This window comes from Acomys russatus, chromosome 11 (assembly GCF_903995435.1).
Source record: "Acomys russatus chromosome 11, mAcoRus1.1, whole genome shotgun sequence".
Taxonomy (NCBI): Eukaryota; Metazoa; Chordata; class Mammalia; order Rodentia; family Muridae; genus Acomys; species Acomys russatus.
In genome coordinates, this window is record NC_067147.1 from 37,133,849 (window position 1) to 37,160,819 (window position 26,971).

The 26,971-nt window shown below is 41.1% G+C and overlaps 1 protein-coding gene across 1 annotated transcript in view; it reads left to right on the forward strand.

Moving 5' to 3' along the window:
• The window catches only part of P4ha1 (prolyl 4-hydroxylase subunit alpha 1), a 61,222-nt gene extending 34,688 nt beyond the window's left edge, over positions 1-26,534 (forward strand). Inside the window, exons 6-15 of the mRNA XM_051153085.1 lie at positions 509-748; positions 3,349-3,545; positions 6,020-6,196; positions 9,549-9,619; positions 17,121-17,220; positions 20,585-20,638; positions 22,701-22,766; positions 24,055-24,123; positions 24,672-24,768; positions 26,301-26,534. Of these exons, the coding sequence (XP_051009042.1) occupies positions 509-748; positions 3,349-3,545; positions 6,020-6,196; positions 9,549-9,619; positions 17,121-17,220; positions 20,585-20,638; positions 22,701-22,766; positions 24,055-24,123; positions 24,672-24,768; positions 26,301-26,371 (1,142 nt within the window). The 3' untranslated portion in view covers positions 26,372-26,534. The remainder of the gene's footprint in view (positions 1-508; positions 749-3,348; positions 3,546-6,019; positions 6,197-9,548; positions 9,620-17,120; positions 17,221-20,584; positions 20,639-22,700; positions 22,767-24,054; positions 24,124-24,671; positions 24,769-26,300) is intronic.
• The last annotated feature ends 437 nt before the right edge of the window (positions 26,535-26,971 follow it).

The following is a 26,971-nucleotide window of genomic DNA, read 5'->3' on the forward strand; positions in this document are numbered from 1 at the left end:
GTCATGTATGTGAAGTCAAAGAGCAATTTGGGGAGTCGGTTCTCTCCTTCCACTATGAGTTTTAGGGATGAACTCAGGTCATCAAACATGGATGCTAGCTAGTGCCTTTACCTGCTGAGCCATATCACTGGCCTTAGGCTCTTTAGGCACATTTCCTGTACCAGTTATGTGATCTTTATTATGTTAAATTATTTTGTTTGTTTATAAAATTAGGCTAATTGTTACTCTGTGTTTGTTTAATTACTTATTTGAGACAGGGTCACTTTGTGTAGCTCTGACAGTCCTGGAACTTGCTATATAGACCAGGCTGGCCTTGAATTCAAAGAATTCACTGCCTGCCTTTATTCCTGAGTGCTGGGATTAAAGGTATGTGTTAACACTCCCAGCTGATTTTGCTTTTCTTACCACGGGATTATTACAAAGTTAGTAGCACTTGGAAATTTATGTAACCCTAAGTAAATATAGTACAATATGAAGATTCCCAATGCTCTCTGTTTTCTTTTTGCAGGAGTGCAGCACAAGTCTTTTCTAACAGCTGAGGACTGCTTTGAGTTGGGCAAAGTGGCCTATACAGAAGCAGATTATTACCACACGGAACTGTGGATGGAACAGGCACTAATGCAGCTGGAGGAAGGAGAGGTTTCCCCTGTAGACAAAGTCTCTGTTCTAGATTATTTGAGCTATGCAGTATACCAGCAGGGAGACCTGGATAAGGCACTTTTGCTTACAAAGAAGCTTCTTGAACTAGGTATGTCATCTGGCCTAATATACATTAGTTACGCTGGGGATCTACTTTATCTGCATATCTATTGCTTGTCTCTCCAGTCACACAGTCCGCTGTGTGCTTCTCATCAGCAGTCTGAGGCTTCCTCCACCAGGCACACTTTGCCTTCTCACTGCTTTTTCTCAAAGTAAATGGCAACTGACCTTTTCACCTACTAGTGCCACAGAAGTTACTCTGTTCTCTGCCATTTTCTTTCCTTTGAGGAATTTAAAAACTGCAACTAACTAGGCAGTGGTAAAACTGCAACTAGCTAGGCAGTGGTAAAACTAGCTAGGTAATGGTGGCACACTCCTTAAATCTCTAGCATTTGGGAGGCAGTGGGAGGTGGGTAGCCTGGTCTACATAGTGAGTTCGAGGACAGCCAGGACTACACAGTGAGACCCTGTCTCAAAAACAAAACAAACAAACAAAAAAACGAAGTGTAAATAAGAAACAGGATCAAACTCAGTTGAAAAAATTGACTTACCATAGTAATTGCTAACTGCTTTCATTTGAAGAATATTAATTGCCTTGTTGCATTTCATATTCAAATGTTAGGAAAGTGATAGAAGAATTAAAAAAAAAATTAGAGTATTTACCTGTGTGTATGTAGGTGTATCTCATGTGTGCAGTGATCACCAAGGCTAGACAGAAAAGGTTTCTGTCCCACTCCTTGAAAGCATCTGGGTGCTGGGAACTGACCCCTGGCTCTTTTCAAGAGCAACAAGTACTCTGAACCACTGAGCCGTTTCTCTAACTGCCCAAATTCTTTGATTTCTACCCAAGATCTGCTATGCTGCACTCTCTGGAAATGGGTCTCAGAATGTATAAAATAATAAATTCAGGCAGCCTTTGATACCTTAAGAAGAAAGAACATTTAATAAATTATTTATTTATTTATTTATTTTTAAAGATTTATTTATGTATACGGTGCTCTGTCTGCATGTACACCTGCAGGCCAGAAGAGGGCATCAGTTCACATCATAGATGGCTGTGAGCCACCATGTGTTTGCTGGGAATTGAACTCAGGACCTTTGGAAGAACAGGCAGTGTGCTTAACCTCTGAGCCATCTCTCTAGCCCCTAATAAATTATTTTATGATTTTAAGATAATAGATGTCAGAAAAATGAGACTGCTCAAAAAGATTGATCATCTGAAAATCAACTTTATGATAATTGGCTTTTCTTAGATGAATAAATCAAGATATTAGTTCACATAACATTTGTTTTCCTTTTGGTATTTTATTTGTTTGTTTGTTTGTTTGTTTTTCAAGATAGGGTTTTTCTGTGTAGCCTTGACTGCCCTTGGCTTTGTAGATGAGGCTAGCTTCAAAATCACAGCTTATCTGCCTGCTTCTGCTTCCATGAGTACCGGGAGTAAAGGCCTGTGCCACCGTACCTTGTTTGATATGTTTTTCTCTTGATTTAAATTATACTTTGTATTCAATGTAGAAAATTTATTAATTCAGAAAAACATAGAGCAGTCAACTATTTTTGTTTCGTTGTAGCATACTCCCTTTCTCCATACACATTTATTTTCTCTCATAATTAGATTTTTATTGTATATCATAACATACATTGTAAGCAGTTTCAGAAGAACTAGGAATTCTTTACAGACGAAGTACTTTGACTCACACCACAAGTAACGCCTCTAACTTTCTGCTCTTTGTTTCTGTTAGTGTGTGGTTGTTTGGACTGGCTTTTCCATTCTAAAGGGTAGCTAAAAATTAACAGTAGCAATTTATGAGGCAGTTAGTAGATTTTGGCATGTTTGAAAATTAAATCTTCAGTTTCCTTTTCTCTTCTTATAAATTTAGAGGTGAAATCTACTGAGCCCTCAGATGTAAACTGGTCTGCATTTATCTGTGGGGAATATTAGTTATGAAGTGGGTCTGTTTTGTCTTTAACATAGTGATTACTTTGTAGCCACAAAATTATCTTTCCCACCATTACTAAAATGAGTAAGACTCCCTCCTGTGGTCGTCCCCCCCCGCACCCCCCCTAGGGTTTCTCTTTAACCCTGGCGATCCTGGAACTCACTATGTAGATCCTAGATCCTCCTGCCTCTGTCTCCATGCCCAGCTAAGACTTTGGAGTGTCAATTGACATCAGACTGAACATTGTTCTGGACTGATTAGTAACATTCTCAAAGCAGGAACAGTGATTGCTGCCTAAAGAAACAGACCTGCTGCTGTCCCCAGCTGTTTCTATACAGAGCGACTGTATGCCCTGACTGACTGGACAGTGCTAGTTACATCCTGTTTGGGCATTAATCAGTTACATTAGTGCCTCCTTTCTCAAAAGCATCTTAATTAGGAAGGTAAACTTTATGTTATATAAACTGTATTATGAAGCCGGGCATGATTGTGCACGCCTTTAATCCCAGCACTTGGGAGGCAGAAGCAGGCAGATCTCTGTGAGTTTGAGGCCAGCCTGGTCTACAAAGTGAGTTCAGGACAGCCAGGGCTGCACAGAGAAACTCTGTCTTGAAAAAGCAAAAAGCAAAACAAACTGTATTATATTGCTGTTTTCTGATGATGGAATAACTAATCTTGCCTGTGTACACACTTTATTTTTCTCTAATAGATCCGGGACATCAGAGAGCTAATGGTAATTTAATATATTTTGAGTATATAATGAGTAAAGAAAAAGATGCCAATAAGTCTACTTCAGGTGACCAATCTGATCAGAAAACTACACCAAAGAAAAAAGGGATTGCTGTGGATTACCTGCCAGAAAGACAGAAGTACGAAATGCTGTGCCGTGGGGAGGGTATCAAAATGGTAAAGTGGAAAAAGTCAATTGTGTGTGTGTGTTTGAATGTCTATGTGTTTGTACTAGAGAAATGGAAAGTTTTTTTGAAGTCTGATAAAAATCGGAATGACAGCACAAAATAGTATGCTGTGTTTCCCTACTATGGATGAAATGTGTCACTGTGTGCATTACACATTATTGCCCCATATTAACTGATTATGGGATATTCTTTAAGACTGCCCTGTAAAGCTGGCCGTGGTGGCGCACGCCTTTAATCCCAGCACTTGGGAGGCAGAGGCAGGTGGATCTGCTCTGAGTTCAAGGTCAGCCTGGTCTACAAAGCGAGTCCAGGACAGCCAAGGCTACACAGAGAAACCCTGTCTAGAAAAACCAAAAGAAAAAAGAAAAAGAAAAAAACAAAACAAAAACTGCCCTGTGGAGCAGAAATACATTGTTATGAGTTTTTAGAGTAAGTATTTCTAAATATAAACTCTTGAAAAAATGTTTACATTTCTTTTGCTACTAAGAAACTGATGTTGTACTTCTGTTTTGCCATTGAAGAGTGTTGACACTCTTCTGACCACTACTGCAAATACCTGTGCTGCATCCTTGTTTTGTGGGCAGCTTCACCGACTCCTAGCAACAAGTGCTTGCTTTTACTTTGGGAGCTAATAGATTCCTTCAATTTTTTGTTTTTTTGTTCATGTCATTAAAAAAAAAAAAAAACTGTAGTATTTGTGTTAGGTTCCTTTCTTTCACCCATAAAATGCCTGAGATAGACAGATTTAATGTGGGGTCTGTAGACCATGCTTCCAGGGGAAGTGGCCTGAACTGCTGAGATGGAGCATGTTCACACCCTGGAAATCTCATATTTGAGACCTAAAGTCTCATTCTAAGAATGGTAGGTTTAGGACAACGCTGTCACTGGTCTCTCTGCCTACCTCAGGAGCACATGATACAGCCCCAAGGGTGCTGGTGGTCAGTCCCATGAGCCTGTCTGCTGTTATAGTTCCCCGTGCAAATACAGCTTTGCCAGCATCCTGGTTCCAGCTAATGACACCCATTCATCCTCCAATCTCCCCACTGCCCAAGATTTATAAGTCCCCACTTCACAGGAACTAAAGGGGCCAGCACCATCTACTTCAGCAAAGATTGTCTGAGATTGCAGTTTATTCTGGGGAACAAAGGCCCCCTCCTCCCCTAAGAATTCACTGTCAGACCCTTGGGCTTGACAGCCAGTCAGGCAGCCACAGAGGAACTGTTCTGACCACCTCTGAATTTTGCCTGGTTGCTGTGAGGCAGCTGCCAGTCTTTCCAGATCAGCTTGGGGAATAGCCCTCACCTCACCCGCACCCTCTCCCATTAATATGGAGGTTTGACCAAATGACTGTAACACTGAGGTATCACTGCTGGCTTCAGAACTTCAAGTATCCACTTCCGTCCAGTACTGGCAATCTCATTAAAAAGAGTTAACTGTAATATGGTGGGAAAACCTCTTTTCCACATCCCCGGTGAGATCGGAAGTCTTGCGCATGGCCTAGGACTCTGAGTTTCTCTGTTTCTACTGGAAGCCAGTGGCATTCAGCCTCCACTGGAGAAACTTCCTTCTTCTGGTGCTGCACTCGGCACTGGAGAGAGGAACGGAAGGAAGCGAGAAAAGCTTTATTTTGGCTTATGAGAGATTTCAAGTCCATAGTCCATTCCATTCCCTGTATCCTTTGGGCCCCATGACAAGGCAGGGCGTGAGGAGAGTATGTGACGGAGCAGAATCACTTACTCCACAGCTGCTCAGAAGCACAGAGCAGTGGGGATGGGACTTCCGACATCAGCTTCCGGCACACCCCAGTGACTTTCCATTTAGCCCTGTGTCCTAAAAGACCTAACCCTGCCAACCACACCACCAGCTGGAGACCAGGCTGAGAGTGCAGGAGCAGTCCAGATTCAAGCTCTAATAAATACCTGTCTTACAAAGATATAAACTCAAACAGACCAGAGGCCATTATCACGTCTTTACAAATGGATAGAAGTTACATACTAATATGAAATGTCTAGTTAGTTTTCAGATTTCCAGTAGTGAGCTGTGTCTTGCTTGTTTTGGGAACAGGATCTTCTATATCACAGAATATTGGCTTGAAACTCAGCAGCTTAATCATGATGAACTTTTGTCCTTCCAGTTCTTCTGCTCCTTATTTCAGACATTCCTCCTCCCCAGGAAGTGTTCTTTTACCTTTTTGGGTGCTGGGCATTGAGCCCAGTACCTATTATATGCCAGCTAACCACTCTGCCACAAAGTTTACCCCGAAACCCTAAGAATTATGAATAAGACTTTGAAGATCCTAAGTGCTTGGTTTGATGGAGAGTGTTTGCAGGACACTGCTGCTTTGTGTGCTGTTCCAGAGGTCATCAGTGTCTGTGTGTGCAAATGTAACTGTTGTTTCTAACCCATATAGGAATAGACACTAAGGGTTAGTCTAATGTGTTTATTACTTTTCTTTGTATTTAGACTCCTCGGAGACAAAAAAAGCTGTTTTGCCGCTACCATGATGGAAACAGGAATCCTAAATTTATTCTGGCTCCAGCCAAACAGGAAGATGAGTGGGACAAGCCTCGTATTATTCGTTTCCATGATATTATTTCTGATGCAGAAATTGAGACTGTCAAAGATTTAGCAAAACCAAGGGTAATTTCTTTTCTTCCCAGTTTACTGAGTATGTATTAATCTATGCAAGGTGACAGGAAGGATAACTAAGGTGGCCATAACTTGAGGTGGTTACAAGTGTTACTGCCTCAACACAGTGATGTTAACTTACAGTTTACACTAGTTGTCTCAGTTTTTTATCAGTACAAGTAGCACATCCTGTGGCTGGGCTTTAAACAGTGAGTAACAGAAACCATAGATTGTGTTCTTACACAAAAAATTGTGGTTTGCTGTCTTACTGGAGGACTTTTCTACATATTTTGTAGCTGTCAGTACCACTCAAAGCTCAACGTTTTCATACCTAGTGTATTTTTATCTGAACGAATACTCCTAGTGTTGTAATTTCCCTTTAGACACATTAACAGTAGAAAAATATTAGGTAATTAGGTATAGATATCTGGTTAATTTTAAAATAGTATTATAGTTTACTAGTTTTTATATTATTATATTTAAATTTTCTTTTATGTATATGGTACTTGTTTGCATTGTGTGTCTGCACACCCTATACATGCAGTGCCCACGGAGGTAAGAGGGGGTCAGATCTTCTGGAATTGGAATTACAGATGGTTGTGTTTACCATGTGGGTGCAGGAAATGGAACCTTAGTCCTCTGCAAGAGCCAGTGCACTAAACTGCTCAGCCATCGCTCCAGCCCCCTTGATCTATATTGATAAGAAAATAGTTGAATGTGGATTATGTCTAATTCTGCACTTGTAGTGTTTGGTGTAAAAACTTGTCTTTTGTGTGAGAGTGTGGAGACTAGCTCTCTGTCCTTGCCTTTTCCTATCATCTTGTTCTTTAAAACAGTATGCCTTATTAAGGATAAAATGCAAACTTTGATAGCAATTATTAAGTGACATTGTGATCATTACTTTTGTAATATGTAGAGGTTTATACATTTCTATAAAGGTCAAGGTAGTAAATGTTTTTGAGGGCCTTGTCAGCTGTATGGTCTCTGCTACAACTACCTCAGCTCTGCCACTGGTGTGAAAGCAGCTAAAGAAAGCACATAAATAAATGAGGGAATAGTACAATCATGATTTCACTTCTAAAAGCTGGTGGCAGTTTATTTGCCTGGTGGGTTGGCTGGCTGGGCGTGTACATGCTTACATAAACTTAAATTTTTTAAGTTTTATTATTTGTCAAAATTGACGCTTTTTAAAAAAAATCACATTAGTTTAATGTGGAGTTGTTCAGGGACATTCTTGAAAATCTGCTACCATGCAGACTGCCTCTTAAATTAGTCCATATTTTTTCATTCTCTTTTGAATTCCTAATTCAGCCCTTTATTTGTAGTTAGACCCAGTTTACCAGTATTTCTTGGTAAAATATTTGTTAAAAATTTACTTTTGAGGTAGAAGGCCTCAGTTTTCAAAGGAAATTTTTTGGTTGAGATTATTTTTTATTTTTAAAGATTTATTTATTTATTATTATGTATGCAATGCTCTGCCTGCATGTACACTTGCAGGCCAGAAGAAGGCATCAGATCACATCATAAATGGTTGTGAGCCACCATGTGGTTGCTGGGAATTGAACTCATGACCTGGAAGAGCAGTCAGTGCTCTTAACTGCTGAGCCATCTCTCCAGCCCCCACTTGAGATTATTTTTGATCAGTAAATTTAGTGGCAATAAAGTTTTTTTTTTTGTTGTTGTTATTTCAGAATTACCCTCTAATTTTAAAAAGAATTCTGAGCCAGGCCTGGTTGCCCACGCCTTTAATCTCAGCACTGAGGAGTAAGAGGCAGGTGGATCTCTGTGAGTTCGAGGCCAGCCTGGTCTACAAAGCGAGTCTAGCACAGCCAAGGCTACACAGAGAACCCTGTCTTGAACAAACAAAAACAACAACAAAACTGATTATCTATGATTATCTTGGCATTCCTTTTACCTACCTAGCTGCATCAAGGCTATTTTACTGTATATATTACTGAGTACATAATATCTTGAAGAGAGAAAAGAGTGACTTTAAAACAGAATTTAGACCTTGATAATCATTTTGTCTCTGAGCTTTTAGAGTAGATGTACTTTGCGTTTTAGAAATGTTTCTTTTTGTATCAACATTTTTTAACTAGTGAAAAAAATTTAATCGCCAACCATTTTTGTTTGTGTGGCCTCTATTCGTGCAGTGCAAAAGCAAATATAAAATAATTTTTAAGAAGCACACAAAAAAACCTAAAAAACTAACTGGCTTTCAAGGCTCAACACAAGGTGATTGGAAGGGTATTGAGTTATTTTCTATTCACCCTCTTTTGTTTAAAGAAGAAAAGAAACCCCAGCTTTCTGGCTGGTTAGGTAAACGTGATTCATTTTTTTTTTTTTGTCTTGTAATGCAACTGTTCTGACGGTTGGCTTCACAGCTGAGGCGAGCCACCATTTCAAACCCAGTAACAGGAGCCTTGGAGACGGTACATTACAGAATTAGCAAAAGGTAAGATTGGATACTGCATATTTTCCTCCTAATGAGTGTTTTAAACGAAAGAGTTCTTAGTTACAGAAGAGGATCATTTCCAGGCTCCAGCTAAGGTGGCCGCCTTACACTTAAGAGTAGCGCATGGACGCGTGCTTTGTGTCTCACAGGCGTTCCCTTTAACTAGAAGTTCTGTTTTTAATCTCTGATTGGTCTCGTGTTTCAGGAATTAAGTGCTTTGTACTTTAGGATCAGGTATTAAACACTAAGGAAATTGCCTGGTCCTTTCTTTTTCCCTTTGCTGTGAGAGTGGGAAATAAAGAAAAAGAAGCAGTGGGCTAAGGTGAGGTGGAGGGCTGCAGAGCCTCACACCGCCCTCCTGGGCATGGATGCTAATCGGTCGCTGTCATTATGGAGTGATCTGTTCTTACTGGACTTTTTCATTTAAAAAAAAAAATCACTGGCCCAAAACTTGGCTGTGGAGAGGCTGAGCTCAGCCTTCCAAAGGACTTACCTCTCTTAACCTGGATGATGCAGAGAGACTAAAAAACAGTTTTGTCTTGATGAAAGTTTTAAAATGATGAACTAATAAACTATATTTGAAGAACATTAAACTTCTAGTCCTGAGAGAGCGCCTGTGAAACTCACTGCTGCGGGTCATGTACATACAGCCACAAAGGATTTAAGTTTTAAAAAAGTGAAAGGACAACAAATACATTTACAATCAAATTCTGTCAACCGTTTTTCTCCTGACTTACAAGTGGCTCTTCTTCTCGCCACCTCCTGAATGTTTGCTGATTCGAACCATTACCCGCCATGCAGACCAATCTGAATCCTTCCAATCACCTGTGGCTTGGCAAAACAAAGTGAACAAAGCCCAAACGGCCTGCTGGAGTGTAAGCCCGTGTCCTTTCTCTTTTTTTTTCGTAGCTGAGCCGAGCTACAGTACATGACCCTGAGACGGGGAAATTGACCACAGCACAGTACAGAGTATCTAAGAGGTAAGGGACCAATGGGCAGAACTTGAGGTGTATTTGGAGTGCTCCTTCTTGAGAATTTTGACAAAATACATGGTGTAGTTTTGAAGACCTAGATGTCAGATGAAGTTTTGGTGGCTGCTTGATTTTCATGATCAACAGATGAAGGCAGCTGTAGGCATTTTCCAGTCTTTGATAAGTATAGCATGCCTGGGGAAGCTCTGGCTGTACCAACTGATAATGTGCAGTGAGGCCTAAGGCAAACTCTGCCATGAAGCTGGGGCTACTCTGTGGGTCACCAGTCACTGTAGAAGAAATGCCTAAAAGGACAAAGAAGCTTCCACAAGTCAGTTTCAAATTCCTTGCTTTGATCAACATTTAGAAGTAACCATGGTCAGCTAAGCTGCATAACTCAGAGTTAGGGCTGAGTGAGGTTAGCACGGCATTTCTCAGTTCAAAATGAAAACAAATTCCATCGCACTGAATTCTGTTTTATTCTAACACTAAATAATATTTTCCCACAGATACAACATTTACAGAAATAAATACAAACTCTGCCCATCATGTTAAAAACATATAAATATATTAGATAGTAATTGCTTAGATTAATGTGTGCTAATATTAGTTCGAATAACTCAGTCTGAAGCTACTATTTTTAAAAATTGTTCTAAAGTCCTTTTTGACTACTGTGTATGTGAGTGTGGGTGTGTGCATGCCACAGTAGGCATGCAGGGTCTGTGAGTCCGTCCCCTCCTCCTGGCTGCGCATGGTCTTCGTTGTTCTGTCTGCCATGCTGGTTACTCAGGACTCGCTGGACCCTGAGCTGCGTCTCCTGTCTCTGCCTCCCATCTTTGCATAAGAGGGCTAGAATTACAGACTCGCTTTTTCAAGACAGGGTTTCTCTGTGTAGTTCTGGCTGTCCTGGAACTCACAGAGATCTGTCTGCCTCTGCTTCCAAAGTGCTGAGATAAAAGCCGCACACTACTACTGCCCAGGCAGACATGCATGTTTGTTTTTATGGCGGAACTTAGGCTTTTGTGGCATGATCTTGTGCTTGAGCCAGCACTAAAGATACTACTTTTGATGTGGGCCTTTATGTATGCAATAGGAAGTTTGTATTTTTGTCAGTTAAATAAACATTTTTGTCCTGGAGAACTACGGTGTGATGAATGTACTTTTCAGTGTAAAATCAGAACTCCAGAAGGTTTCTCAATATCAACATTTTTGGTATTAAGGCCTCTTTTTGTTTTGTTTTGTTACTATGTGGCACCGGGAGTTGAACCTAGGGCCTCTGTAGCTAGGCAAGCGCTCTAGCAGCGAAATATGTCCTCAGCCACAGTGTGGCCCAGGCTAGCATTGAACTTGGTCATCTTGCTTTATCTTCTTTAGCGTTTGCCTGTTGGTAGGTGCCACTACACTTGACAGTTGATGTTTTCAATCAGGTCATTCTTTGTTGGTAGTGCTATCTGAGCAAGGCTAGCAGCACCCGGCACCCACTACATGTCACAGTCAGAGAAGGTGTAGGGAACATTAAGTTGTTGGTTGTGCCTTGGTAGGACAGGTCCCCACTGCCACCTTCTCTCTACCTCCGTTGAGAGCCACTGACTAGAGGAATGGAATGAAAATGCAAGTTCAGGGTACAGGGAGGAGTAATGGTGTAAGATTTCCAAGTATTGTGTCCATTAAAAATTTTTTTAGATTACATTGTATTTATGTGTACATGTACATATGCACATGTTTGTATGCATGTATATATATGTTTACATACATGCTCTATGCAGGGCACATATGATCAGAGAGCAATTTATAAGCTGGTGTAGCAGTGCATGCACTCAGGAAGCAGAGACAGGCAGATTCATATGAATATAGAGTTCCAGAGGAATCGGAGCCACACAGTGAGACCCAGTTTTAAAAAACAAAAGGCCAGGTAGCTTATTGTATTGCTTCTCTTTTTCCACCATGTGGGTCACGACGCTCAAACTCAGGACATTATCTGGCTTGGCAGCACTTAAACATTGGTCCTGTTCATGGTTAGTTTGGGTTTTGTTTTTTTTGGTTTTTGTTGTTTGTTTGTTCGTTTGTTTAAGCCAAATAATAACAAGCATCAGGCCATTGCACTATTGAGTGTCTGAAATACATTAAAAAGCAACCATTTTCTAGAAGTCACCAACATTTTCAAAATAACAGGATGAAGCAAAGTTATATTGAAAGTCAACTTACCAATTAATAAACAGTGCAAAGGAATATGTAGATTTTAACAGTAAGGATGTGCAGAAATTAATTTGGGTGCATTTATTCTAAGACATGATTCACAGCGCTTCTGCAAACTGTAATCAGTATTTGTTTGTTGCTTGCGTTTTCAAGACAGGGTTTCTTTGCGTAGCCTTGACTTTCTGTCCTGGACTTGCTCTGTAGACAAGGCTGACTTTGAACTCACAGAGCTCTGTCTGCCTCTACCTCCCCGAGTGCTGGACATACGGGCTTATGCCACCATGCCTGGCCTGTAATCAATCTAAATTTCAGGTTAAACCTAAGGTGACTTTCCGTTCTGTTACTGACTCTTAATCTCTAAAAATGACCTTCAGCAGGTATGGCTATGCATGCTTGTAATCCCAGCACTCAGAAGGCTGAGATCAGGGAGTCTCAGTCTGTGAGTTTGAAGTCAGCCTGGTGTATATAGTGGGGCCGTTTCCATATTTCAGAGACTCACGCATGGATGTGACATTCTTACTGTTGTAGAACCAGCCAGCATTTTAAATATTTTTGTTTTGGGTGCTTCTAGGAAGCATTTAAAATGGGGAAATGATGCAGTTGTATTATAATGCTTAAAAAATTTCATGAATGAAGTGTTTTGAATTACATTTTTAAAAGCTTTTTAAAAATATAAAATAGATGTAAAGAAGGAATACTCAGACAAGTACATCACTGGACTCTTTCTTTTCTTTTTTTTCAAAATATTTTACTTAATTTTAATTTATGTGTATTGGTGTGAGGGTGTCAGATCTTGGAGTCACAGACAGTTGTGAGCTGCCATGTGGGTTCTGGGAACTGAACACAGGTCCTTTGGAAGAGCAGGCAGTGCTCTTAACCACTGAGCCATCTCTCCAGCAAATGTTTGTTTTCTTCAAGCATCTCAGACTTACTTTTTATATTCTAGTCTTATTACCCTGAGAAGCAGCTCTGGTGGGTTATTGAGGAAGGCATTGTCATACTTGACACTATACACCCTGGGCGGCAACAGGAGGCTTGTAGGGAGGAGCTTCGATGCCTGAGAATAATTCTCACCAGTCTTGGCAAAGTGTGGTGTGTAAACAAACTAATACAAAATTAGTATTATATTTTGGTGACTTTAATAGTTATTTTGAAAGAATAGGAATATGCTTTGAGAGACAGGCCTTAACTACTAAATACTGAGTTTGCTTAAAAAATATTCATTTAGCAAATATAGAATTTATTTGCTAAAATATAAAATATTTGTTAAAATATTTTAACAAAGTATTAGGAAGAATTTCATCGAAGGATAGATGGATAGAATAGATGTTTATTATCTCTGGTGGAAATCAAGTTTTCTTTTGTGGGGCCAGCTATTGAGCCAATGGCCTTGTGTGCTAGGCAAGTGCTCCACCCTGTGTTGTGCCCCCAGCTCTCTTCTTTCACTTTGTACATAGAGACAGGGTCTGACCAAGTCACTGATGCACAGTTTGCTTTGAACTTATCTTCCTGTATCAGCCTCCTTACTACTTGGGACTACCTTAGTACAAGTCTGAGACACTGGATGTAGCTATAAAAACCTTAATTTTGAAGTTTATATTAAAATTTGAAGTAATAAATTAAATAAACATTTTGTTTCCCTTATAAATTATAAGAAAAATGTTTCATAGGAAAAAATGTGTGTATGTTATATGTCAGTTAATAACCTTTTACCCTAGCAACATTTGCATCCTATAACATTCCAAAAGGGAATTTAGTCCGTATTTTAAGACATTTCTAAGTGATTATATAATTTGATATAGAAGGAAAAATGATTCCAGCAAATGGCTTTTCTTTGGCAAAGCATACGTGGAAGTTTGCTACTGTTTAAAACAAAAGTTTAGACTGACCATGGTGGTGGGTACCTGTAGTCTCTCTGTATAGTCCTGGCTGTCTTGGAACTTGCTGTGTAAACCAGTCTAGCTCCCAGACTCACAGGGCTTCTCCTGGTTCTGCCTCCAAGGTGCTGGGATTAAAGGTGTCCGGCACCCCCTGGCCAGAATGGCATAGTTTTGAATGATTTTAAATTGTTTAAAACTGCCCTAACGCATAACAACGCTGCCCTCTACTGGGTGGTTCAAAGTAGACAGATGTATTATTGCCTAATTATCCTACCAGGACTATAATTCTCAGTCTAGCTAACCAGCAAGCACTTAAAGAAGAATTACTAGAAACTGGGGCTGCTGCTCTTAGGAACTAAGACTTTAAGCCCAGCATTATCATTTGCCCTTACAAGGGAACAGTACATTGGTTTGTATTAGCTAATTGTGTGACGTCTTAGTTTTTACAGCTGTCATTGTGGTGGGAGTTGTGACTGTTCAGTTTGTATTACTGACATCTTCCTCTGGAGATCTGTAACTGTCCCCAAATGGCTCCAACTTAGCCTGCCTTCCTTCTGCAAGCTGTGTGAAGGTGTTGCTTCTTCAGCCAACTTCCCCGTGGTGCTTTACGATTCCTATGTTAAAAGTCAAGATTATTTAAAATAGAGGAATCTTGCTTTAAACAATGTAGAAAAACAATAATTGAAAGTATAAGACGTATCATAAATACAGAAGGAAGATACTTGGCTATTTATATTTTAATGGACGATACGGTACATATAGCCTTACTAGAGTGGATAGGTGGAGGCAGAAGGATTGTGAGTTCAGTTCATAAAATGAGTTCAAGACCAGCCTGGGCCACATATGATCCTGTCTCAAACAAAAAGCAACGAAAGCTGGGCATGGTGCTGCACTTGGGAGGCAGAGGCAGGCCATCACTGTGAGTTCGAGGCCAGTCTGGTCTACAAAGCCAGTCCAGGGCAGCCAAGGCTATATAGAGAAACCCTATCTGGAAAAACCAAACCAAACAAACAACAATGAATAGGCATTTTTAAAGTTTGTGGCCATCAGGGAAGTGCAAGTCGGTTTCTGTCTTTGGGTAACAAATTATATGTTAGAATAAGCACAAGCTTGCAATCAGAGTGCTGTCATGGAGTCATGGAGTTTACTGGAACATGCCTGCCTTATTTTGTGACTATGTTAGAGGTGGGGTATATCCCCTCAGGGATACAGCATTTTCTTAGCATATGAGGCCTAGGTCTCATCCTCAGCACTACAAAATGAAATACAACAAAAAAGAAAAGTAATATAGAATTATGATTTTTTTATGGACAGTTAAGTTTAAGTTTTTTTTTTTTTTTTTTTTTTTTTTTTTTTTTAGCAAGAATACTGTTAAAACAAAATTCTTACTGTAAAATCAAAGCTTAGTGAGAAGTGAGGGAAGAAAATGTTGATGGACCAGACAGAAGCAAAATGGAGGGTATAGTTGAATTTGGGGTCCCATTTTGTTTATGGTCTGAGGTTTATCCTAGGCCTTACATTGAAGGAACCTTTTTTAACATGAAGATACAGTGTCTACGTCATAAAATTAACTCCTTTATTTTTATGTTTAAAGCATTTTTAAATTTTATTTTACTTATGTATATGGGTGTTTTGCCTATATGTATGTCTGTGCCAGCAGAGGCCAGAAGGAGGCATCAGATACCCTGGTACTGGCGTTACTGAAAGTTGTGAGCCATCGTGTAGGCGCTGGGAACCAAACCCAGGTCCTCTGAAGGAGCAGCTAGTGCTCTTAACTGGTGAACCATCTCTCACACCTGGTTGTTTTGGGGGTTTTGGGGGGCATTTCATTCAGTTATGTATTTAATTTAAAGCCCAGTTGTGGCTTCCTTTCCCTCTCACCTCCCCTCACACCCCTCCACATCCACCCAATTCTAGCCCTGTCTTTGCATTTTTAATTTTTACCAAGTTTTGTTCTTTTTTCTTTCTTTTTTTTTTTTTTTTTTTTTTTTTTTTTTTTTTGGTTTGGTTTGGTTGTTGTTGTTGTTTGGTTTTTGGTTTTTGGTTTTTGGTTTGTTTTTTTGAGACAGGGTTTCTCTGTGTAGCCTTGGCTGTTCTTGGACTCACTTTGTAGTGACCTTGACCTTGAATTTACAGAGATCTGCCTACCTCTGCCTCTTGAATGCTGGGATTAAAGGCTTGCACCACCACGCCTGCCTTTTCAGGTTTTGTTTTTTCAGACAGGGTTTTCTTCTGTAGTTCAGGGTGACTTCAAACTCCCAATACTATCTCAACTTTCCAAATCCTAGGATTGAAAGAAAGCATCTACTTCAGCCACAACTGTCAAATTCACTTTTTCAAAGTGTATATTTCAGGTGCTTTAAGTACTTTTAGTTGTGTAGTTATCATTTGACTCCATTTTTACATAGTAACATTTACTATACACTATGATTTTCTTTTTCATGTGGTGTGCATGTGTGTATGTGTGTGTGGGTCCACATGCATGCATTTATGTCAGGATCAGAGGTTAATGTCTTCTCATTTTCTGTTTGTTTGTTTTTTTTTTTTTAACTGACGGTCTCTTGCTGAAGTAGGACTCTGCCCATTCGGCTAGTCTACCTAGCCCACGTGCCCTAGGATACAGTTTCTGTCTGTTGAAGGCTGGGACAGTTCATCCGTTGAGCCATTTCCCCAGACTCCTGAAACATTTTCCTGCATATACCCCCATTCATGTATCCCATGAATGGAGCTACTCATTACTCACCCCATCCCCACTCCATACCTTCCCCTGCAAACCAGTGAGTCTTTCTATATTATTTGCCTAGTCTGCATATTGCACAGTAGTGAAGTCATAACATGAAACCTTTTCACTTAACATGATCTTAAGATTCTATGTTACAGCATGTATCTGTGCTTTATTTTTTTTACGGCACAATAACTCATGATTTTAGATGCACCACATTTGTAAGGAGTCTGTTCATAAATTGATGGATATTGAGGTTGTTACTTTTTGGCCCTTAATAATGCTATGAACATTTCTGTATTTTATGATTTAATTTTTCTTGAATTTCTAAATAGAAGTAGAAATGTTGGTGATATTGCAACTATGTTTAACATTTAGAGGGAATGCTAAACTGTTCCCTACAGTGGCTACATCATTTTACTTTCCTGTCAGCAAAAGTCTCATCAGACAAGCAGAGCAGGTGGGAGTTTATGACCCTGGCTGGGGTGGTGGTGCACACTAGTTATCGTCGCTCTTGAGAGCCTGAAGCTAGAGCAGCCGGAGATGAGGGCCAGCCTGAGAGAGGTAAGGCCTGAGAAGGACGCTTAACGGGAGGACATTGGGTTAGCATGCGCAATGAGTTTAATGTCCTCTGTGTTGCTTTGGAGATGTCAGGTATTGGGTTTGTATCTAATGAAGCAGTAGCCATAAAACTAATATTTTCTTGTCCTAGTGCCTGGCTGGCTGGCTATGAAGACCCTGTGGTGTCTCGAATTAATATGAGAATACAAGATCTCACAGGACTGGATGTTTCCACAGCAGAGGAATTGCAGGTAAGTAACAGCAGTGTCTTAAGTTATTCCCACTTCTCCAAGAGGCTCTTCCTTTTAGTGTTCCTGGCCCTAAACATACCTGAGAGCTGTAGGTGACCCTGAAAGCCACAGCACCAAAGAACCTGGTAACTGCTAAATGTAACATGAAGTATAGTGTTAGCTTTTACATTTTCAAATTATCTATTTCTTCATTTTACCATGTGTACGTGCATGTGCTGTGGGTCTTCAGGACTGAACTCAAATCATCAGGCTTGGTGGCAGGTGCTTACCCACCGAGCCACCTCACTAGTCCCTAGTTTCTCTTTTTAATTTCTAGACTCAAGTCTATTTGTTGAGTGGCTGCTGTGGATTTTGGCTTTTCACAGGTATTCTTTAAGTCAGCGTATAGCTTGTATGTCATACTTCTTACCTGGCTTAGTATTGACTTGGTTGTGACCTCATCACATGACTTAATCTCAGACGATTTCATCACCCTGGTAAGAAACCGTCCATACCCTGAGCAGTAACTGCCTACTCCCCTTCCCAGGCCTCTGGCAGGCACCAGCTATTTTGTGCATCTGTGTAGGAGTTACTCAAAATGTGGCTCTAGTGTCAGCTCTTTCCCTAAGCATTAGGTTGAAGCATATCCCCACCTCATTCCTTGGCCCAGTCCCTTTATCTGAGTGCTCATTAGTTGGTGACTATCTGGGTTACTTCTGCTTTTTTGCTGCTTTGAATAATTCCATATACAGGTTTTGTAGGACCACACATGGAAACGTCTCATGTGTGTTTTCAGCGTGTACTAAATAAGGACTCACGTGGTGGCCCTGCACTTAGCATTTGAAGGACTTTCAAGTTGTTTTCCAGTATTGCAGCGACACATGAAAGTTAGTGCAGGTGCATGGTGAGCTCGAACTGCTGCTTCATGTGCTCCCTTGCATGTTTCTGATGACTAATGATACTGAACACTTTCCACCGGCTTATTGGTCATTTCTATTGTTGTTAATCTGTGTTCTTTATATATTCTGGGTACTAGACCCTTATAAATGGCTTGTAGATATTAAATCCTGTTCTGTGACCTGTCTTCACTTTCTCAGTGGTGTCCATGAACACATTTTTAGTTTATATGTGTGGTTTATGTATTTGCACACCCTTGAGGAAGTCAGAAGGTGGTGGTGTGGGTCCTACTCTATCACTCTCTGCCGTATTCCCTTGAGACAGGGTCTCAGTGATCCTATCCCTGCTGCAAACCTGTCCTCCCTTCCCAGTGCTGGGATTATAAGTGTGCACAGTTGTACCCTGCCCTTAAAAACATTGGTGCCAGGAACCTAAACATAGGTGCTCATATCTGTGCAGTAAGCACTCTCACCCCTGGAGCCTTCTCTCTCTACTCCAGACGTTTTTACTCACAGATGCAGTTTGCTTGTCACTTTCTGTTGCTTTTGCCTTTAGGTGTCTTATGAAACTATTACCTAATCCAGTCAACACGTGAGCTTCCTGTAGTTGTAGTAGTAATAGCTTCAGTTCTTTCTCAGTGTGCTAGGAGCTAAGCCTCAGGTCTCACACATGTGACCATACACTCTACCCTTGGCCCCAAAGAATTCTATTATCACATTTGAGTCTTAGGTATGTTTTGGATGATAGTTTACATGTGACATTGTAAAGTGGGATCCAGTTTCATTACTTGGAAGTGGATGTCAAATGTCCCAGGACTGTTTGTTGAAATGAGTCCTTTTTTCTTTTTTCTCTATTATTTGTCTTGACAATTAAAAACATTAGAAATATGGAAAACTAAGTGTTGTACTTTTTGTTTAAAAAAATTAATAGTTTGAATGGTGCTTTTTTCCTTGCCACAGTAAGCATGCTTTTAGTAACATGTCTTAAGTTTGGATTTTCTCCTTTGTGCTTTTAGTACTATAAAATATCTCTGAGGATTCATGTTGTGATTTTCTCCCCTCTATAACTCTCTCCCCTTTTTCATTAATCTGTCGCCATGAAGTTCCCCAAGATGCTTGCCTAAAGTCTTTCTGACAAGAGTGAACACGTTTTCCGTGTTAGCTCCTTCTGTATCTTCATGCACATATGCTGGAGTTTCACTTCCACCACTCAGCACCTGTGCTGTACTGTCATCTCTTGTAGATTGTCACATAAGGCCTTGCTGTCTGTGTGATCCTGGTGTGTAGCTTTTACTAGTAAGTTAGTAAATAAAGATCTAGCAGCAAACTGTTTGTGCTGTTGCAGTTAATACACTAGAGCAGCAGGGCTGACTGAGGTTGTGTACACTACAACCCAGCATGGCCTGTGTGACTGTCGCTTCAGTTGTTTATTCGGTGGTAATCTTCCTTGACACCTCTATGATTATATTTTATTTGTTTGGTTTTTCGAGACAAGGTTTCTCTGTGTAACTCTGGCTGGCCGAGAACTCGATCTGTAGACCAGTCTGGCCTCAACTCACAAAGATCCAACTGCTGGGATTAAAGGTGTGGGATACCAGAGGACACAGTGTAATAATTTACAAGTGGCTTATACTTTGCCATGATGGTGCTCTTAATTGTCTTCTATTTTGTCAGTATTTTATTTTGTGGCAGATGGTAGGGGTTAAAGAAAACATTGTTCTCATTTTATATTGTTTGTTTTTTGTTTTGCGAGACAGGGTTTCTCTGTGTAGCCTTGGCCATCCTGGACTCACTTTGTAGACCAGGCTGGCCTCGAACTCACAGGGATCCACCTGCCTCTGCCTCCCGAGTGCTGGGATTAAAGGCGTGTACCACCACGCCCGGCCTCATTTTATATTGAGTTCTAAGGTACAACGTGACATGGACTAAGACCAGATGCTTCTGTTCCCTCTTCTGCCCCTTTGCTGTGGCATCCTTGTTACTGTCTGTGGTTATTAGGGCCCTACAGTAGGAAGGATTACTTTTTCTCTTTGTCCTTAAATGATAAAAATTATGTAAAAGGAAATTTATTTTTGTTAAGTGCTTTGGGCTGGAGAGAGTGTGGTTAACTTGCAATAGCTGCTCTTCAGAGGACCAAGGTTCAGTTTCCAGCACCCACACGGCAGCTCACACTCCCGTGTACTCCATTTTCAGAGGACTTGACATGCCCTTCTTGCCTCCACAGATCCCAGCACATGTGATGCCATGCATCATGAAGGCTCACAGACACAGAAAATAAAATATAGTTTAAAGTTTTACTCGGTTATATAAGTGGTCAAAAATGGGAGCTCTTAAGAAATTTTTGAATATTAATCTTGTATTTTTGTTTTATTTCTTCTTTTTGCTACTAGGGTTTGAACTCAGAGCCCCATCCATGCTGTGGAAACTCTGAGCCTTGAGTGCTAATGTTCACAGCTCTTATTCATGCTTTTGTTTCCCCTTTCCTTCAGGTAGCAAATTACGGAGTTGGAGGACAGTATGAACCCCATTTTGATTTTGCAAGGGTAAGTGAAAGCATAACTAAATTCACTTAAGTTTAAGTACTCGGTGTTTAAAGAAGAAAAATCTCTGTGATACTTGTTTAAGACAGGCAGACATTCTCAGGGAGAGGAGAGGGTGCAACTGTAATGAGATCTTTCAGGGAGAGACTAGCCTTAACTTCAGGTACAGAAGGAAACACTGAGAAGCTGCGGGGCAGTGGGCAGAACTAGTAGACAGCTGAGCAGCCGTGGGCTATTTGGCTGCAGCAGGGACCGGAGCCATGTGCACTACTTAGGGGATCAGAGCCAATACTGAGGGGAGAGATGAGCCTGAAAGCCCAGAAGTCAGGGCCCAGCAGAGAGGAGAGCACAGAGGAGCTCCATAGGTGTGGTTGGGGAAGTGTCTTTGTTGGTTCCATCTTAGTATAAAAACTCATTTTCCCTGACTGAAAGTTGTGACAGGAGATCCTGAGAAGCCTTCTCCTCAACAAAACCCCTTACTAAAAGACACTTAAAGCTGGGCATGGTGACTCACGCCTTTGATCCCAGCACTCAAGGAGGTAGAGGTGGGCAGATCTCTGTGCACTCAAGGCCAGCCTGGTTTACAGAGTCCAGGACAGCCAGGGCTACACAGAGAAACCCTGTCTTGGGGGGAAGGGGCATGGCACACAATAAGACCTTTAGTTGAGTGCATTGGTGACCCTGGAAGAAAGAAAAGGTTATTCCTCACAGACACATTGAAGGCAACACTGCTGTCGGTGCCTCGAGCTGTGGGTTACCAGCTCTAAGAGAGGACAGCCATACCCTCTAGTCAGGTCACACACTTCACGAAGAAAGAGTGGTCTGAAGCACCCGCTTTGAGATGGACGCATAGATCTGGCCTCACAAGAAAGATGAAAGTTGTTCCTTAGTATGGCAGAAGCAAACCTTATTCTCCCTGCAGATTAAAAAAAAAAAATTGTGGATAAGTTACAGCTTAAAAAAGACTGCAGCAAACAGTGGACCGATGCACATCCTGAATTGCTTTGTCTACTGTGTGTATTGTCCTTAAATCATCTTGTCATCCTATTTTGGCATATTTGAAAAATAAGCAAAAGGAAGTTCTAATTCTAAATAGGGGAAAACATTAGCATTTAAAATTTAAAGAATATAGTTATGGGTTTTTGTTTGTTTGTTTTTAAAGACAAAAGACAAGTAAACTGAATTGGGCAATAAATGTGAAACAGTTACAAGAACACATCTGACAATGAGACAAACTGGAGTTAAGGAGCTGCGAGAACATGAAACTCCATTGCCGTGTGTCTGTCTTACCGCGATCACTGCAGCGGCTAACGCTATGCTGTGTGATTCTGCAAGTTCAACTTCTCATCACTCTTGAGGGAAGAAATAGTCTGCCCCAGAGCAGCTCTTTACTGCTTTTATCTCAGTTCCCACTGTTCTTTGCCTGTGGAATCCTGCGGAGACTACATTTTTCTCTCTGATACTGGAACATGTCAGGGTTTTTAATGATGTCAGGTTAAAGCTCCATTAAAAAAATTAAAACGCATTTTTAGCTTTTGAGATAATTGTTGGTTCCTAGGAAGTAGCAAATAGTATAGGGAGCACTTCCTTGTGCCTCCCACACGCCCATCCCCCGGGACTGATGTCTGTTATAGCTGTAGCACAGCACCAAAATCAGGGATGCACCATTGGTGCGCTCACACACTCATTATTTCACCAGGTCTGCTTATTTCTGTATATGGCTCTGCACTTCTGACACTTGTGACTTTATGTAGTAACTGTCATGGTCAAGGCACATCACTGTTTGTCACAAGGCTCCCTTGTAGTTCTGTTACCAAACACACCTTTACTTCTCTCATCTTAATTTCTGATAACATCATTACACAGAAGAACACACTATTGATTCATTTAGGAAACAGGTCTGTAGGGTTTTTTCCCCAGGGATTTTGACAAAAATAAGCTGTATACGGGCTGAATCAAGCACTTGAGAGGCTGGTGTGAACACTGCACACAGTGAACACAAGGCCCGTGGAGTATATTCACATTACTGAGTTTTATACCATTATATTCACTGCTTTATCCACAGAAAGATGAGCCAGATGCTTTTAGAGAGCTTGGGACAGGAAATAGAATTGCTACGTGGCTGTTCTATGTAAGTAAGAGCTAAGTTTTTGCTTTGAGATTTGATTGCATCACTCACGTATTTTGGTGTGTTTTATGAAGCTGGTTTTGTCTTACTCCTATTCAGCATTCTAAAGTGTTAACTATCCAAGGACCTGCCAGGGAGATGATGAGGTCTGGGGTCATCTGACTGCATAGCGAGTTCAAAGCTAGCCTGGGGCTAGGGCTTCATGATTTGTTTGGCATGCAGGAAGTCGTGGCAGTGGGTGTGTCTGCCTTCCCAGTACTTGGGAGGCAGAAGGATGAGGATCACCATTGGGTATGTAGTGGGTTTGAGGTCAGCATTGTATAACTGTAGCATGGAGAGCTTGTCTCAAAGTATGCGTGGGCTATGTTTAATAATTATTGCTGGGCAATGGTGGCACACGCCTGTAATCCAGCTGAGGCAGGCGGATCTCTTGAGTTCAAGTACACAAAGAAACCCTGTCTCAAAAAACAAAGGAAAACAAAAAATTATTGGTGGTTCCAGAACTTGGAGAGATTTAATATTTTAGAGAGTACATCTTAGATTCAATATTTTACATATGTATATTATCTTTATATACACACATTATAAATGTGTAGCTTTACAGTTTGTGGAAAACTGAGCATGTCTGGTAATTAGCACCCAGACCAAGATAGCACAGAATAGTAGCTATTATGGTTAAAGTTTCAAAACAGCAAAAATTGCATTTGTTATAATTTTTGTGTATGATGTGGATTAAACTCAGGGCCTAAAATATGCTAAGCAAACACTCTGCCTACATACCCAACTCCAAAATTAACAATATTTCTACTTTTCTGTTACATAACAAATCACCCCAGAATTGATTTTCCCCCGTGGGGGTTGGAGAAGCAGCTTGTCAAATCTGAGGTCTCATGCCTGTTCTGAATGGCTTTAAATAAGAGTGAAATAAGTACTTACTTTGTACTCACTAGTAAGGCGTTATTTTGTGCATTGAGTATGGTCAGAAAGCAGAACCGAGTCCCTGCCTTCTAGGGCGGCTGCTCATTATAGTAAAATGCTTATGTACACTTCTCAGTAAAAGACATTTCTTTTACACAATAGTTATAAAAGTGACAGTGTCCAACTCTAGCTCCCATCTCTCGTCTGGCACTATTAACTTGGGTGCATGTATCTAAACTACATAGCATGCTAAAAACCAAACCCCCAAAAAGAGACATAAAATCCAGCCATATGTAAGCGTGTCTCCAGTGTCCATGTATCACCTCCTCAGAGTGCTAGGTCTCATTTTATTCTGTGCTCCCTTTTCTTTTAGATGAGTGATGTGTCTGCTGGGGGCGCTACTGTTTTTCCCGAAGTAGGAGCCAGTGTTTGGCCCAAAAAAGTAAGCATGGCTTGTTGTGGGGCTTGGGTATGTTGCTTTTTCTTCTTCTGAACTAGAGCTGCACCTCCTGTTTGTGGCCCAGGCTATGGCGTGTGGGTGTATGTGGTGTGTGGTTTCTTTTTCTTTCTGGGTTTTCCAGACAGGGTTTCTCTGTGTAACTCTGGCTGTTGTGGACTCGCTTTGTAGACCTTGAACTCAGAGATCCACCTGTCTCTGCCTCCCTGAGTGCTGGGCTAACAGGTATGCGACACCGTGCCCAGCTTATGAGTTATATTTTCAAACTGCATTCGTCTTCAAGTAAAGGTTGGGTAAGGAACAAGGGTGATACTGAGTTCTAATTCCAAGATGTGATTTTTGTGTGATTCCCTTTGTGTTGCTGGACAACTTTCCAAAACATTGTTTCATCTCTATGGTGTTAACTCCCATATGATGGAGAAAGCACTTTAAAGCGACCGACTCTCAGAGAACAGTCTATGCCTTTCTAGAAGGAACAGGCGAATGTGAGTCCTGGCAGTTTATTTGGTGATGATCTGCACTGTTCTCCACAGGGCACTGCTGTCTTCTGGTACAATCTGTTTGCCAGCGGAGAAGGAGACTACAGTACACGGCATGCAGCCTGTCCCGTGCTAGTTGGAAACAAATGGGGTACGTAGTTCCTGTGCTCTCTGAAGCCATTATATCCTGCACCTTAAACAAAGTGCTTTCTCCCGTGGACTTGACAATATGGATTCACACTGTATGGGATTCAACCAAGCCGGTTTCTGGCCTGAATATAAATTTGCATGCCGTAGATGAGCATTTTTATGAGCTGGTTTCTGAGGTAGGCGCCCTCTTCACTTCTTTTCCAAGATTTGTTGAAAAATTATTGTTTCCCTCTTGAAAGGTCACAGCCTGAGTACTTACCCATGTACTAATGGATAAGTCAGAATATGCAGACTAGTGACCAGGATGGAAGAAGAGTGGGTGATTCTCCCTAAGGTGATGGCGCCATCCTAAGCCTTAGCTTAATTTTTGTTTTCTTGGGGCACAATTTGATCTAAGGCACCTCTGGCTCTAGTGCAGAATTTAAGAGGCTCTCCTCTCAGACCAGCATAGGATTGTGCCCCCATTACAACTAAAATTGAGAAACAGCCAGCTTTGGTATCTATTAACCCAGTCTATGCAGCTCAGTGTGTCATGGCACATTTCAGAAGCTTCTAGTCTACACGTGTCTAGTGCCTATCACAGGACTGATGTAAAGAAGCCTGTTCAGCAAGGTCTTACAGTCCCCTCCTATGATGCTTGTGGAGCACTGGACACAGTGAGGACAGGGAAAGAGAACAGTGTTAAAGGCTCTTCTCCACTGTGTGAGTAAGCAACAAGAGATCAAGCCTTAAGCAGCAGCAAAAGGTTCAAAGAAGAAAAATTGGCCAATTGATAAATAGCCTGGACACCAGAGAGATAAGTGTAGGAATCTAGTTCAGATATTTTGTATATTGACTTGTTTATAATACCAGAAGTAGTCTAGAAAATTAATTTGGGGGAGGAAATCCTTTTAAAAAATATATTATGGAGCCAGGCATGGTGCCACATACCTGTAATCCCGGCACTCGGGAGGCTGAGGCAGGTGGATCTCTGAGTTTGAGGCCAGCCTGATCTACAAAATGAGTCTAAGACAGCCAAGGCCACACAAAGAAAGCCTGACTTGAAAAACCTAAAAATAAATAAAATATGGAAGGGAAGCTGGACAGAGTTGCATATGACTTTAATCCCAGCACTTGGGAGGCAGAATCAGGAGGATCTCTGAGTTCGAGGGACAGCCTGATCTACAGAGTGAATTCTAGGACAGCCATGGCTACCCAGAGAAACTGTGTCTCGAAAAACAGCTGTATGAGTATGTGATAGCAAGTGTGGGTCTGAGAGCCCTCTTCGAGGAGTTGTTGTTTCATTACCGTCTTTGGAGGTGGTACTTGGAAGCAGGTGAGCGCAGTCTGCTCCTCCGTGCTGTCTCTTAGTGCTGCCGTTGCTCGTTTCAAGCTTCATTAGGTGCACATACATGAAATCTGACGTTTCCAACATTGTCAAGTTTATGCAGCCTCTGCCTTTATTTAATTTTCCATTTTAAGTGTTTAATCCATGCTGAAACTGTCATAGACAAGCTTTTAGATTAGAAGAAAAATTTTCTTTCTCTCTCACAGTGTCCAATAAATGGCTCCATGAACGTGGACAAGAATTCCGAAGGCCGTGCGCCCTGTCAGAATTGGAATGACAGACAGGCCCCCGCTCCTGCTGTCCTCTAATGCACCAGGCACGATTGCTGATTATAACTGAGAGGTTTACAGCTCACTAACACTCCATGATTAACTCAGTCATAAACCTCATCCCATGTTTCGTCTGTGGACAATCACTCACTTGGTGGTTTTTTTTTTTTTTTTTTTTTTTTTTGGATTAACACTCATCACATTATGTAAAACTTTACAGTGCAGTTGTTATCACATGATACAGGACATTCAAAATAAGGAACCTAATTCTGTTGTTTAAAAGAGCTTTTTGGGTTTTTTTTGTTTTTGTTTTTAAAGCAAGCATCCAGCTGTAGATTTTACATCACAGTAGGTGGTGGGCCGGGCCAGGCTCTGCATTGGTGTGCATATGCCTCACACCTGCTCTTCCTTGCCTGTATTTTCCGGGTTACTGAGCTCTAGTAGGAAACTCGACCCTGGTCTGGGTCGTAGCGGTTTGCCCCTTTATTATTCCACATTATTTGATTTGAGAAAATTGTTCAAGTCCTGCAGAACTGGTCTTCACAGTTAAAATGTTCAGACATAAACATATTCTCCAGTGACTGATGTTCCACGTGTCAGGGCCCTGC